General features: G+C 37.2%; 1 protein-coding gene across 1 annotated transcript in view; it reads right to left on the bottom strand.

The window, feature by feature from the left end:
• The window catches only part of PCLO (piccolo presynaptic cytomatrix protein), a 393514-nt gene that overhangs the window by 120319 nt on the left and 257935 nt on the right, over positions 1-15260 (bottom strand). Inside the window, exon 12 of the mRNA XM_019473705.1 lies at positions 4880-5005. Within this exon, the coding sequence (XP_019329250.1) occupies positions 4880-5005 (126 nt within the window). The remainder of the gene's footprint in view (positions 1-4879; positions 5006-15260) is intronic.

The raw sequence follows: 15260 nt of genomic DNA, 5'->3' as shown, positions 1-15260 counted from the left end.
ATGATCAAAAAAACCAAAATTCCTCTGATGGCACCAGCCCCTGAGCCACGTGTTGATCAGGTGTGTGTTCCTGCTCCTTTCAGTATCCTTCCCTGCCACTGTAGGGATAGAGGAAAACACTACCTGCGCTCCCGATCCTTCAACCAGTCCAAGGGAAGGCTCTTAGTTTCAATCTGAGAAATGATTCTAATGTTTCTTTGGTCTCATATTAGGGCATTAGAGAGAGAGGGAGCGAGCTGCGCACAGAAGGTCTTCTTACAAAAGGAAATTGTGACACGAATATTCTTATGAATATGTAAGACTTTCTATAGAAGAAGGAAAAGAAGAGTGAATAAATAGGGATAAGACGAACGGGAAGACTTCAGTTTTATTTCCTGAAGGCATCTTAAAGTTCTGAGATTGCACAGTTTTCTAGAGATGAAAGAGAGCTCTGACATTCCCAATAAAGACCCACTCATTTAAAATACTGTCCTGAGGGGAACCGGCCATGTGGCCTGGAGAACTTCCAGCACAATTCAAGGCAACAAACCAATTAGGAAAACTGACCGTCTGCATCTTAGCAGTTGAATCCAAGTCTAAAAGATATTGAGTACATTTAAGAACTCATTGCCAATCTTCACACTTTGATGCTGAGGACGTTGGATGTACTTTTACCTACTCTTGGTACCTGCCATCAGGTTGCAGGTGACTCTTCTTAGAGGACCTTCATGGTGTTTTGAGGGGCAAAGTTTCTTGCATCCTAAGGGGAGTAGTTATTCATCTAGATCAAAACAAGTGCCTAAGGACTGGACTGAGGGGCTGGGCACCATTAACTACCAAAGAATACTCAAATGGAACTGCATTTTCTCTTCTCTGACCTACTTAACAGCTTTAACAGGGGGACATTCTCTTTCATTGTACATACATCAGCTATTTTTTCTTATAATGTTATTGGACCAGCTTCAGGATGGGGAAGCTTAAAATGGGGAATCTTAAAATATCCCTGTATGATGAATATTTTTATTAAATTATAAAAAGGAAAATTCAACTGAATTGAATCCAATAGCATGTCTCTGCTAGCACGGACTGTTTATATACTAAAATTCTACAGTGAAAGTCTGTGACTCATAAGGTAGGTGGCATCCTTCTACGTTATGCTAGAAATGTTACATTGTTATATTTGTTATAAAATAGAAACTGGGGGTGCTAATTCAGTATTTTCAATAATAAGAGTTTTTGTCTTCACCGTATATGATTTTCCTATTCCTAAGTTTGGGAAGATTTTATTTAAATGAGACATACATATTAAAAATAAACATGCACCCATAAAGCCTCGGACAAGTTAACAAAAATCTGTCATGGTTGCTGTTGAGCGGAGTGTCAGCAAAGGCAGTAAGATCACCACAAATCAAGTTCACCATTAGCTTTTAGACCATGCAGGTTCCCCAGAATTGCCAGGAGACTGGTAAATCAGGGAATCTCTTCATCTCGGAGAATGTCAGCTGGCTTAAGCATTGCAACACAGTGTGCCTGGCTGATTGCAAAGTTGGATCAAAGACACCCATGCTTCACCAGTTCCCAGGATCTTCAGTCAGCCTGCTGAAATGGTCCAATGAGAGAACCTGAATGCTGAGGGCATCCCGCAAATTTGTAACAGTTGGTAACACACATTAATATTTCATTTCTGCTTTTTACTCTAGGTTCTTCTATTTCTGATAAATGCTGGCAGTATAAAATGCCACTCACCTAGTAGATTTACCAGGTTGAATATAACTGAACTGTTTCTGTCAACACAAGAGGGAGCACAGACACATCTATCAAATTGACACAGTCCCTGCACTTGATGAGCTCAGTGGAATGAGTCTTCCACCTCCAGTTTTTGTAATGCCAATGAGTGATGAATCAGAGATATTTCTGACATCTGAAAGCAATTCAAGGTGAGAGAACCAAGATGACTGGTATTTGCTAGTCAGAACTATAAATAAACTTTTCAGCACTGAGACTCCTCCTAAGCTATTTAAATAGGCTAACATTTTATGGATTGCTATTCCCTAAGGAAAGGAATGCTATCTGTATTTTAAAGTGTGCCATTTCTTCATAGATGCAGTCATGCAGACAGCAGGGAGAACTTTGCCTTCCTTCATAACCACAGTAAATCTATCCTTGTTCTTATTGATAGGAATTTCAGACCTGACCCAGTGTTTCCTGCTTTTAGAATTAGAGGAATTAATTAAGTTGATGGGATTTTTTGCAGTGAATCATGTTCTTAGAAAGGCTAATGAGTCAAGATATTATCTTGTAATGACATTAGTATATGTTTAGTTGATGACTAGGTATATAATTTGAAGTTGCATAGCATTTCAGCAGAAAAAGTGAGTCATGATTACTATACAAATGACTAATATATAATTGTCATTTACAGATAATGACATATAAAGTTTTCTGTATGTGATGTGAGAGACAGCAAATAACTTGAAAAAGAAACAAAGGCTAGCCTCTATTTTCAGACACAACTATACCCGCAATATTGGTAACATTAGCAGGTTGGCTGGACTTACACAGATCAATATGAGAATGATTGAAGACCTTAATGGATTTTAGCACTTCTGAAGAGTAGAGATTAAATGTGCATCAACCATATTTCCACTAAAACAAACAAACAAAAAAAACTAACAGTGAAGTAGCCAAATATTCTTTGTTGATCTATGATAGCCATCTAAAATAACATAAAAAGTAAACTAAATATAAAGGCAAGATTTAAAAGGTAAATGACAGTAAAGGGAAGTGTTTGTCTTGTATGCTACAGTAATGGTACATTCTGCAGAAAGCATTTTTTCTCTCTGACAGAACATTTAACACATCAATAGTAAAACATATTCTGGGACATAGTGTGGACTAATTCTACAGATTAAGTATAGTGATTTTAATGGAGTTCATTAATGCCAACATATACAAGTCTAGGATATTTTTATAAAGGTCAGATCAGAAACATCATTGATCATATGATGGGAGAACGAAACAAAGGAATAAATATTTTACTATCCTGTTCATCTTTCTATAAAATATGAATAAACCTTCAAAATATATTATATGAACAGAGAGAAAAGCAAACCGCCATGTCTGAACTTCTCCTGTAGTTATTGTAAATCCAAGATGTTCTTCATCACTGCTAAAATATACCTATATGGTGAGTGAAGATCTTACTTAAACCTCAATTTCCAGAAAGGTTCCTGACAAGAGAAACCAAAAGACTGGAGATAATTCCAAGCAGTAATTGCTCATCCTCTTTCTTGAAATGTCCAGTCTTGGGGAAATACTGAATAACCACATTCTCCTCTTTACCTGCTTGGTACTGAAAGAATGCATGCATGATCTAGTACAGCTATGAAAGACCTACTCTTCTGTATGAAGGGAGCCAAAACAAATACTCGCTTCAAAACACAATAAATTAAGGTAAACTCTTTCATCATTCGTGTGCAATAAATAACGCTATTCTATCATTTGATGAGTGATATACTACCCGTTAAATATGAATGGCAGAATCAACTCTATAGGGAAGAAAGGAAGATATTTTTGTTGATACATCATTTCTTCACTTAAACTTTAAATTGACATCAACATCATTGTATGTGCACCTTTTTTATATATATCTTTAAAATATTGGCAATGAAACCACCAAGGATATAAAAAGCAGCAGGGAAAACATGAGTGCAGGTGACGCTGTTTTGTAATACCCACAACATATTTAAACTATTCTTTGTGAATACATTCTTTAATCAATGTACTCAGCTTTTCTACCTGCAAAGTACTTTTGATTTAGTTGTGACTTCTGTTGCATGTTTACTATTCAGAAAATGTATGTGAATTAAATTCTGCCTGGGAGAACTATTCTTCCTGCTTATCTTCTTTCTTTTGATATTTTTTTTCTCGATATCTGCTTTTATGAAAGTAATAAAAGTAATTAGTTGAATTAATTAGAAACAAATGTGTTGTTATATTTTTGTCCATGGATAAATTGGCATTTCAGGTGCATACAGATATTCATATGAAAAAAGGAAATAGAAAATAGTTATATGGAGAAGGCACCATTTATGTCGTTATGGATAGAAATAAATTGTTATTAGACAGAATTATCACATTTGTAATAATCCTCAAAAATTTAATGATAACTAAGTCAAATTAATTTCACCTAGCTTTAGTTGCCTAAAGGATGACGTGTAGTATAATACAGTCTTAAAGTCAATTAAATGAGGAACACACTCCCAGTTCTTGAAACAGAGGTCTATGGTAGATGAAATCAATTGCCTGTCTGTAGATGCTTCTTTTTCTGTGTTGCCTCTTGAGGCAGGTTAGATGACTATCTTAAACTGGAAAACTAAAGTTAGGTCAGATAAATTCAGTCAAGTCTGACTTTAGGGAATTTCAAAAAAAGTTACTGCATGTAACTGAGAGAGAACTGGATCTGTGATCCATTTTAACTGTGCAACTAAGAAATGTAAGTAATCCCAAACATAGGTACCTAGATAGTCAAGCCAGGTTAAAGATCTTCAAAACAGCACATCCACGATATACATTGATGGTATACACCCATGATACACAGTTGGACCCTAGCCATATTGTCTTACCCCCAGTACAGACAGAATGTTGGCATATATAACTGAAGACATGCCATAATACTGCTCATCATGACAATTCTCTTTGGCTATAGAAGTCATAAAATTAACTTCTATCAGTCCTTTCCTGCTTTAAGACTTGTGGAGGTTTAAAGGGGCTCTCAGATGCCCCTCACTCCTTGCACAAGATTACACCTGCTGTGCAAGAGAAAACGTATATTACAAATAATTCTACCAAACTCCCAACTCTCCCGTGGTTCCACTTTTTGATAATGCATTTATCTTACCCTCTATCAGCTTCCCCGTCTGCTCTGCGTTGCCCCCAGGCAAGACCTTGGCAATGTAAGCTCCAATTTCCCCACTGCTTCCTGGAATTTCTTTCCCACCTACAACTCGGATTCCCAGTCCATTGCCTGTGATCAAAAGAAAGAGAAAACTTTAAACAGAGATGAAGCAATTAATAACTCACTGGAAAGAAAGGAAGAGAACAACTCGTCAGAGGTTACTGAAGGATGTCACCAATAACTTGGCTATGGTTGGAAGATTAAGGCTAACTGCAGTCCCATCCACCACTTTCCCAAAGACTTAACTTTGGGTAGAAGCATTTCAGCATAGGAAAAGATCTCGAGTAACTACTGTGTGAGTGACATCACGCAAATAACTATTTCACTAAAAATTACATTGAAGCCAATCCTTCTGACAGCGTTACTGTACTGCAAAGGGACTATTTGCATGGCAAACCTATTTCAAGCAAACCATAATTTGCAGTATTAATTAAATTGCATCAAATTGCTAGAAATCCATGTGAAGTGCAGATTCAAAGGATAGCTTTATAATATGCCTAAAACATGCATAAAATTTAGGTGAAAAATTATAGTAGCTAAGCTTCTAGAATCACATAAATATGGAGACAGACAGAGATCATTGAGCTCCAGCAGCAAAGCATGTACATTTACATGAACCTGTATTTGGCAGATGCTATTATTAAATATTTGCTTGTAATTGACATCTTTTACATCAAAGGATGTACAAATTATCAAAATGGAAAAATCCTACAATCGGTCTGTGTAAAGCATCATCAAACCTAACACATTTTCTCCTTTTTTTAAAAATAGCAAAGATGAAAACATTTTGATCACTCTGATTATTCTAGCTGGAGAGAAGCCGATCACTAATCTCCCTTATGTATAGAACAATGACAGTGAAAACAAAAGCTTAAAAAATAGTCTCATAAAGCTGATCTTATACATTGCCAATTTTTCATGCTATCTTGCTTTTTTAAAAAATACTTCCCATAAAAGAAAAACAAATTCCTTCTTTGGAGAAAAAAACAGAAAATTTAATCTGAGATGATTCACACTTTGATCTGGGAATGTAAAGGCTGATTTTCCCACCTTTATTGTAATGGCTAAATAATTAATTTTCAAATTAATTTAATAAGCCACACTGCTGAGTGATTAGACTATAGAATCAACTATAGGAAGCTCACCACATAATTTCTTTGCAAAGCTTTATCTTTTTAGATTAAGGTTTTTCCTTATAATGCTGTTCATGTTTGATAAGTCAGCCCTGAGTTTGTTTTAGAAGCAAGATAGCCACATTGAGTTTCTGGCCAAAGAAGTTTCCACTAGTTTATTTATTCCAGTTTAGCTACATCTATATCCTTTGTGCCTCAGCCTTCCTCATCATTGCATATTAGACATTTTCCAAACAAGCATTTTCTTTCCTTTCGGAAGATGCCCTGTGTTCAGATGCATGCATGGATGCTGTACTGCACAATACAAAGGAAGGAAGGCCAGAGCAGACTCATGACTTAAGGGGTTTAGCAGGAATTGCTTAACACGGAAACAGCTCGTTCCACCACTGCAAGCCTATAACAAAATGGTGTATCCCTCTAATATACTGATAAAACAGATGGGTGAGAGCAACCAAGGAAAACTAATGGTGAGGAATTAAAAGGAAGTATGTGAGGATTGTTCTTACAACTACAGCATAGTAATTAGTGTACATAGTGTACATACATTTAATGCACTGAGATGAATGGACTGCTATATAAATCAAGCAGTATGCATTGCTGGAGCATGCAAGAAGTTCAACCACACGAGTAGTGCTGGGGGCTGGTGGCACCTCAGGTGACGGGTACAGATCAGTCTTGGGGAGATGGTATACTTCCATTAGATCTACGTTTTGTGACCTAACGTAACACAATTTGGGTGGGGATTCAGTGACAGGATGACAACCGGTAATGCGCTATCAGTATGCAGAACTTCTAGTGAATGATTTCAGTGTGGGCTGATGGCCAAGGATGAGTTTCAGGGGTAAATAACCTGGGAATAAGCCATGATATGGCTGAGGGCTAGTGTATGATAAATGGTATGATAGACCTTGAGTTTTTACAAAGGATGATCAACACTCTTTGCAGACCAGATCTTTTAGTGTTTATCCACCACAGTGTGTAACAGGAGAAATTGATTTTGGGAGTACTACTGGGAGTACAGGTAGGAGTTTTGTACACATATGTTGAACATAATTCACCTCTAGATTATATTTATATCCACGTTTGAGATAAAGTTCAGAACTGTCATATAAACCCGTTTCAGAGTCTGTATTTTTGTTTTACCTATATGGTGATTTTTAGTCTTGATACTTTCAGAACAGGTAAGAGATTTGGGGAAAATGTAAACTCAACCATATGTCAACATGAACAATAACTCTGTAAGTTACAACTGTACCAAGATTTGATATGGCAGGAATGTCCTCTCAAGTTTACTTAGTTTTTTGTCCAGTGCAACTTTGCCAGTTCAAAAATCCACTATGAAACACTGTGCAGGCATGTCTAAGTATCTTCAGCAGGAGTTGTGAATACTCAGATGATAGCATGAAATTTGTTAGTGAGTTTCTTGAAATTTTTGCTAAAGATTTTAGCCAATTTGGCCCCTCTCTACATATTTGTCTTCTTTTTGTAATTTGAAGACCTGAGCAACATCTTTAACAAAGTCAGCTTCTTGTAAGACTTTACACCTGGGAATGTAAAGTAATGCAAATATAATGTAAAAGAATGTAAATCTTTGTAAGCCTCTCTTAACAGCAAATTGAGAATTGGAGAATTGGAAAAGTATAAATATTGCAGCCTGAGGGGGATCCTCTAAAATAAAAATGTAGAGGGACTCATATAATCAACATAAAACAACACCACCTAAATACCCAAGCTAATTACAGGCATGGGGAATACAATTAAATTTCTGCTATAAGATATATCCATCATGGTAGTTAATATTCCTTTAATTATAAACTTGGTATGAATGATAATTGATTAACTAAACATATTGCTGTTTGGCTGGTTTCTAACACAATGATTTGATACACAGAGAGGATGCTGTGTTTTAAACAATAGCTACATCAGTACTCTGGGACTGTGCTATGGGAAATTCTAAGATTATTTTTGTTGAGAAGAGTAATTTTTCAGTGTAATTGGAAAAAACTGCAGAGTTGTTTTAAATTAATTACCTTATTTCAGTGCAAAATTGAAATTTAGCACTGGTAAAGTTTATTTTTCCTGACTTGATAGGGAAAGCAAACCCACCATTCCAAGGATGGGTCTAAATGTCCTTTAAAGAAGTTGAAAAATACAGTCTTTAAAAAGATAAGTACCTCATTGCATAAAGCGAATACGTACCCCTGTAAAAGCATTTAAATGTTAGTCCATCCTTAGGACTTAGAAATTCATGTGGGCTGCTCTGCACATTTATCAGAGGACTTCTGACCAAACACTATTGAAAGAGTCATTAATATGTTACAGATCTGAGGCTCACAACTGGGAACTATTAAGTTCAGCAAATCCAATAAACAACTATTCTTAGTATACAACACACACAAACAAGCACGCAGTAACTTACTCTTAACCCACACAGCCAACATATGGACTTTTTGACATACCCATAGCACTGGACACTTTTCATCACATAGGGGAGTAACTCTACAAGGGTCAGAGTTTTCTCATGATACACTATGCTATTATCTCTACCTCTGGTAGCTTAGTTGTAACAGCATGGCAGAGAGGTGGTTTGTCATATAAATGGGTGTACAAGACACTTGATTTCAGAGGCAATTCTATGGATACCTATGCTAGATAACTTTGAAAAATCATGGCTGACATATTGGTTCTGATTTTGCAAATCTAAGGTGTTTGTCCATATTACTGCTAATAAAATAAATTATTTTCCATGCTAATATATAAAGATTTCTATTCCTAGACACTTTGGGAAGGCTCGTGATTTTTATATTTGCAGGTTTTAGAGTCAAATGTATGACTGACATTAGGTATTAAGTAGGAGCATGCTTGCTAAGGGACAGCCACGGGGGGGATGTGTGCGTGTGTGTGTGCACATGTTCTTGTTGCTGGACAAATCAGGGGGTATTTAATTTAATTTGATCTGTTTGCACTAAATTAGAAAATTGTATTTCATTATTATTATGTTGCAAAAACATTATCAGAAGAAATATTTTAACTTAAATTATGAAACATTCAATTCCTGGCAGTCAGAATGAATGAGTTACTTTTTGCCAAATGAGCTTTAAGTGCTCTGTTCTGGCTGACGTATTGCTTGGATGTTGCTGTATTTTCTCATGTGAAGATGGGATTTCAAACCTGTATCTATTGACACTATTGAGTTTATCACTTCTGTTTGCAATGACATTGCCCAATTTGTCACGTTGAATGCAGACAGCTTAAAAACATCACCAGTCAGATGCTTTCTCAGATCTCTTTTTCCCTTGGTGTTTTTTTTTTGTTTGTTTTTTTTGTTTTTTTTAAGTCTTTGAGTCTTAATTTCCATGCCCCGGACTATTTTGATATAACCAGACATTCATCTTTCAATTTTAGATTTTCAGATTAATGAACTACTGTTTTCTTCCCTAGAAGACACAGGACCAGTTAACCATCAGAAAGCAAATCACCGTGCTTTGAATGAGAGAGGGCACCTCTCTGAATTCTGAGTATTGGTGTCTATGGAAAATATCTTCAGGAAAACATCTCTTCAAAGGGAATTTTACACATTTAAGATCCAATCCCTTTTAGGATGCTTCAAAGCTAGAAGACTGCTAATTAATTGCAACTGTTTTTACTGGTCTCCCAAGGCTGTGATCCTACTCTATCTACTCTCCTATCTAATCTTAACTAAAGCCTTAAGATGCAGCACGTGAAGCAAAAAAGCCCCCCCAAACTCCCACAACCCCAAACCTAAAAAGCCTAATGCTAAACTTTAACAAGACAGATCATGCAACTAAATTGGTTTTATACTTTGATAAACAAACAAATATGGATACTAAATCATTACAGTTAGCTTGTGAGCCACTGATTTATATAGCTGAAAATACAAACTTGGAAGCCTTAATGAAGATTTCAAGTGTTAAATAAATGAAGAGTTAATTTTGAGAGAAATCCATACTTAGAGAAAAATATTAATACAACTGAATGGCCAATAGTTTTTTTGCTTTTTGGCAATTAACCTACTTTGTGACTTTCAAAAGGACATTTCACTTGTCATTTCCATCTCCTTCCAGGCATCACGGACTGTTTCAGTGATGCATATTCAATATATATATATACAACACACACACACACACACACACACATATATATATAAAAAATGTATATTTGAGTAGTGACCAACAACTTGACACTAATAAATTTCATCACTGGTGACCTGGCAAGCATCACTGCAAAAGTATTTTAAAAATTCATCATTCTCTTTTCCTTAATTCCACCATTAGGTACTTTGTGTCCAATTAGAGTTATTTATTCTGAACTTCTGTAGCTCAATGCATCTCAGATCACTATGAAATTGTATCCACTTGTATATTTTGTTGTGTCACAGTAGCAACACAGCAGAAAGACTATAAACATGACTCAGTTGATACACAATAATTTATTTTGCTGGAGTAGGCTGACCATAACCTGAGCTCTGCAATTACAATTTGGTCATTTTTCTCCATTATGGAGGCAATAAAGATCGGATTGCTGCCAATCGGTTGCTGTTGCTCTGGTCACAGGAAAATTCATGAAATCTTACCATCTTTTTACTACTTAGCTGAGCAGCTCCACTACAGCCATGAGAGTATAAACAGCCTACATTTCCTGGAACTATTTCAGCATCTAAGCAATGATTAGACTTGCCTTTCCAAACAAATGTCAATAACCCCTTACATAAGTTACAGGTTAAATAAAAGAAAAAAAGAGCAAAACAGCCAACAGCCTACATTTCCTGGAACTATTTCAGCATCTAAGCAATGATTAGACTCCAAACAAAACAGCCTACATTTCCTGGAACTATTTCAGCATCTAAGCAATGATTAGACTTGCCTTTCAAATGTCAATTCAATAACCCCTTACATAAGTTACAGGTTAAAAAAAAGAAAAAAAGAGCGGAGAAAAACTGAGCAATTCAGGGCACACCAGGCTTTTGCTGGTGTTGGTGGTCCTGCCTTTACACAAAGGTGCAAATTAAGTTTCCAGGGATGTTTTCTCTTACAATAGTAAACAGAATTTCAGCACCAAATGCAGGGGCCAATATTGTTCAATTATTAGGTAAGTCCCGTACAGTAGCAACAACTTCAACACGGGCATGAGAATGCAGGCACATGCCCCAGCAGCTCTGTGCAAACACTGTTCATGTGCTAACTCAAACAAATATTTCCTCTGGGCTAATTTTTCAAAGTATGAAACCATTTGTCTGTCTAATTAGATGAACAAGGAAAGTAAAGAAGCAATTAGAAAGTACAACAGATTTTCAGTAATCACACATGAGTTTCTGCGAATTGGCATAGGAAACTGTAAGTATGAGCGTCAGCAGCAGTCTGACTTGTCACAGTTAGAAATAGAGCTATATGAATTTTTAATAGACTTTTAGGTGACTGAATTTTTAAGAAAGATATTAAAAAAATGCTACTGATTTGGATTTCAAAGAGCATAAGAGCATACCCTTCAAGATGGTTGTTGAAAATGACTGTTTATTTCTGTAAAACCATGGTCGTTTTACCACCTTTGGATATTATGTGCTTTGAAGTTGAAACTATACAGAAGTAAAATGGGAAAAATTGAAACGGGCTTAAACTGCAAAATGCAGATGACGGCTACAACACATGTCTCTGAGTAGTTTGAAATGGAAGATATGTTTAAACCTCAAAATAAAGACTAAAAGTGTGTTTCAGATCCATGAGCCAATGCACAGACATACCACTGAGGGAGGAAAAAAACCTCAAGTCCAAATATGGTTTTCATCACTTTCTAACAATATTTTCAAAAACAAAATTCAAAACCAGAAGGCTGGATCATAGCAAGGAAGCACAAGGGTGACCTTTTTTGGGCAAGGTCCAATGGTAGCAAACAGAAAAATGCATGAGGATAAAGAATGGAAACGAGATATTAAGCATGAAAGATTTTGCAATGTGCCAAAATACCATGCTATAGCAATGCAAACATATCAATCAAATCAAACAATACAAAGTCTTCCAGCTCTATTTGGCTGTGGACAGCGACAGAACATATCTTCCTCCTGTGTTCATTTATTAGACATTATCTCCCCATTCCTCCTCCAGCCTTATCTAGACCAGACATATGCTAGGGTGCTGGTAGGCCCTTATTTGCCGGAACAATTTTACACCACGTTCCATTGTCTATATGAAACAGAATTGTCAGCCACAGAAAAAACAATGAAGACTTCTCTTTGGAGAGTTCAGACTTAAAAGTCCCATGAAGAAATGCAAGCTATTTATTTAGATATCATAGTTGGAATAAAGCAATCTGTAAAGTCTGGAGAACGGACAGAAAGGAAACATGACAAAGCAAACAAAACCAAGTTACATCAGGCACTTGGAAAGCAGCAGAAAAAAGTAATGTGTATAATAAGATCCAGGCTAAATTTTTATTTGCATTATTATTCCTATGCAATTCTCTGGAATACATAACATGATGATCCATATCAGAGCTTGGTTGTCTAGATAGGTACAACATTTTCAAGATTGTGCTCAGGAGAATTGTTTTGGTGCTTTCTAACAAAATTAGCTTAAATGAAGTTGTTTCCTAGAAACATGATTAAGTCTACCCAGTTATTGCACTTCTTGGCCACTGGCAATTGAATAATAAAATATACATGAAGCCAAATCCTGAGCTGATGAAATTCAGATATATTCCAGTTGTTTTAATAGCACAGCATTGATTTATATCAGCCGCAAATCTGCTTCATGCTGTTTGCACACTGGTTATCATCCTGAAGGATCATAAAGTGTTTTACAAATTAGCATCTTGGAGCACTTATCATATCTACTTGAAAACAAGACACAGGTCTTTTCTTTTTGGGTGATCTGTCACATCAGAATCTACAGTAGACTGTAGGTTTAAATCTATAAAAAACCCTGTAGGCACTGAGATTCATCTGTGTATACTGATAGACGCCAATGGCTCAATAGATGCCACTGACTGACAGCTGAACTTCATTGATTAAAATGTTAGTTTTGAACCCTCCTATCCGTATCAGCTTTGGTATTTAAGAGACAGCAACAGAATTCATGTAAATATAATAGGATATAATATTATACAATATGTAAGATATATAGGTGTATATGCTAGCTATAATATAATGCATAAACAAAAGCTTTTAGGAAAAGAGTAATTCCCCATTAAATGCAAAGAGGCAACCACTGCTTCACAAAGTGGCTGACCCACAGACTACTGGAAGCTGTGAGAATATTGCACTGTGTTTACCCTGGCCTTATATTCTTAAATACCTTCTGTCAGAGCCACGATGGAGGGCTAAACAAACCTTATGTCTGACCCAGTAAGACTGTTCTTATGTTTAATAAATTTGTGAAAATTTTGCTATCTTTAATAAACAGTGATTATTATTACAACTGCTAAAAATCTTGTCCAGGGTATTGCGCAGACTTGTCCAACATACAGTCATTCTAAGAAGGAAGCAAGAAAGACATTCCTCTCCTTCATTTTGCATTACTTCTCCAGTAATCATGATGCTGATATTTGGGGAGCACAAAGGCTGTATCTATCATAAATTCTTTTTATGAAGCTGGTAAAGTGGAGGACAGCGTTAAGAGGGAACAGAAACATCACTCTGTCCTACCACCTACTGGAAAGAAGTTCATGCTATCTATGCGGAGTGCGGATGCTATCCTAAGGTAAGATATGCCAATGGTGACACTGTTTTCTTAAACATATACATAAATGCAGACATAGTGACCTTATTCACTGTAAGCTTATACTCTGGACCACCTCGAGACTTTTTAGCAAAGGCTAGAAAGAGCATTCAGTCTTGGTCTTGTCGTCAGGACTACATTAGTCAAAACACAATCTGCACCCTTCTCCATCTGTTCTGAATTTTCTCTCCCTTCTTTGTCATAGTGTTCTTGCCCACACAGTTTTATTTAGTGAGCAGGCCTGTATCTAACCACATATACTCTCTTTCCCATTCTAAAATGGAAGGACTTTTAAGCAAGTCACAAAATACCTTAGATTTACACTTCTTAATAGTTATAGCTAAATGCAGTGGGGAAAAAGATTTTCTTTATATCTAGTATTAACCTCTCCTGTTTTAACTTATGCCCATTGCCTCTCATCCTCCTGCCGTGTATCACTGTGAAGAGCCTGGCTCCCTCTTGTTGATAAGCTCCTCATCAGTATGGGATGGCTGCTATTAGGTCCCCCCAGAAACCATCTCCTCTTTGGGCTGAACAAGCCCTGTCCCTCAGCTTCTGCTCTCAGGGCAGGTGCTCCAGCCCCCGATCATCTCAGTGTCCCTCTGTTGTACTCACTCCCGTTTGTCAACGTCTTTCTTGTGTTGGGTGTGGGGTGGGGGTAACACTGAACACAGTATCTAGACACAGTCTCACACATGTTGTGTAGAAGGGGACAGTCACTTCCCTTGATCTACTGGCATGCTCCTGGTAACACAGCCCAGGATGCTGTTGGCCGCCTTTACTGCCAAGGCGCACGATGTGCAGATGGCTGTCTACAGAGACCTCCCCCAAGGGCTTCTTCTGCAAACCTGCTCCCCAGCTTGTATCATTGCACAGCGCTCTTTCTCTGCAGGTATAGGATTTGTATTTGTCCTTTTCAACTTCATAAGGTTTCTGTTGGCCCATTCCTTCAGCCTGTCTTGGTCCCTCTGAATGGCAGCCCTGCCCTCAAGCGTATTCCCCCAATTCAATGTCATCTGCAAATGTTACGAGAGTATACTCCATCATCTCCTCCATGCCACTGATAAAGATAATAAATGATCCCATGATAGGGTCTTCTGTGGTACTCTAGTTGTTACCCGCCTCCAGGAAAAGCATGGCCCATTAACCACCACCCTCAAAACCCAACCATCTAACCAGTTTTTTACTCATCTAGTTGCCCAGACATCCAGAGCTTTACATCCAAATTCCAGGCTGTCCTGGTTTCGGCTGGGATAGAGTTAATTTCCTTTCTAGTAGCTGGTACAGTGTTGGGTTTTGGATTTAGGGTGAGAACAAAGTTGATAACACACCAATGTTTTAGTTGTTGCTGAGCAGTGCTTACACTAGTCAAGGACTTTTCAGCTTCCCATGCTCTACCGACTGAGAAGGCTGGAGGTGCACAAGTAGCTGGGAGGGGGCACAGCCAGGACAGCTGACCCC

This window comes from Aptenodytes forsteri, unplaced genomic scaffold, assembly GCF_000699145.1.
Source record: "Aptenodytes forsteri isolate BGI_AS27 unplaced genomic scaffold, ASM69914v1 Scaffold87, whole genome shotgun sequence".
In the NCBI taxonomy this organism is placed as follows: Eukaryota; Metazoa; Chordata; class Aves; order Sphenisciformes; family Spheniscidae; genus Aptenodytes; species Aptenodytes forsteri.
Note: the sequence above shows the minus strand (reverse complement) of the source record. Positions and strands in the feature narration are given on the sequence as shown.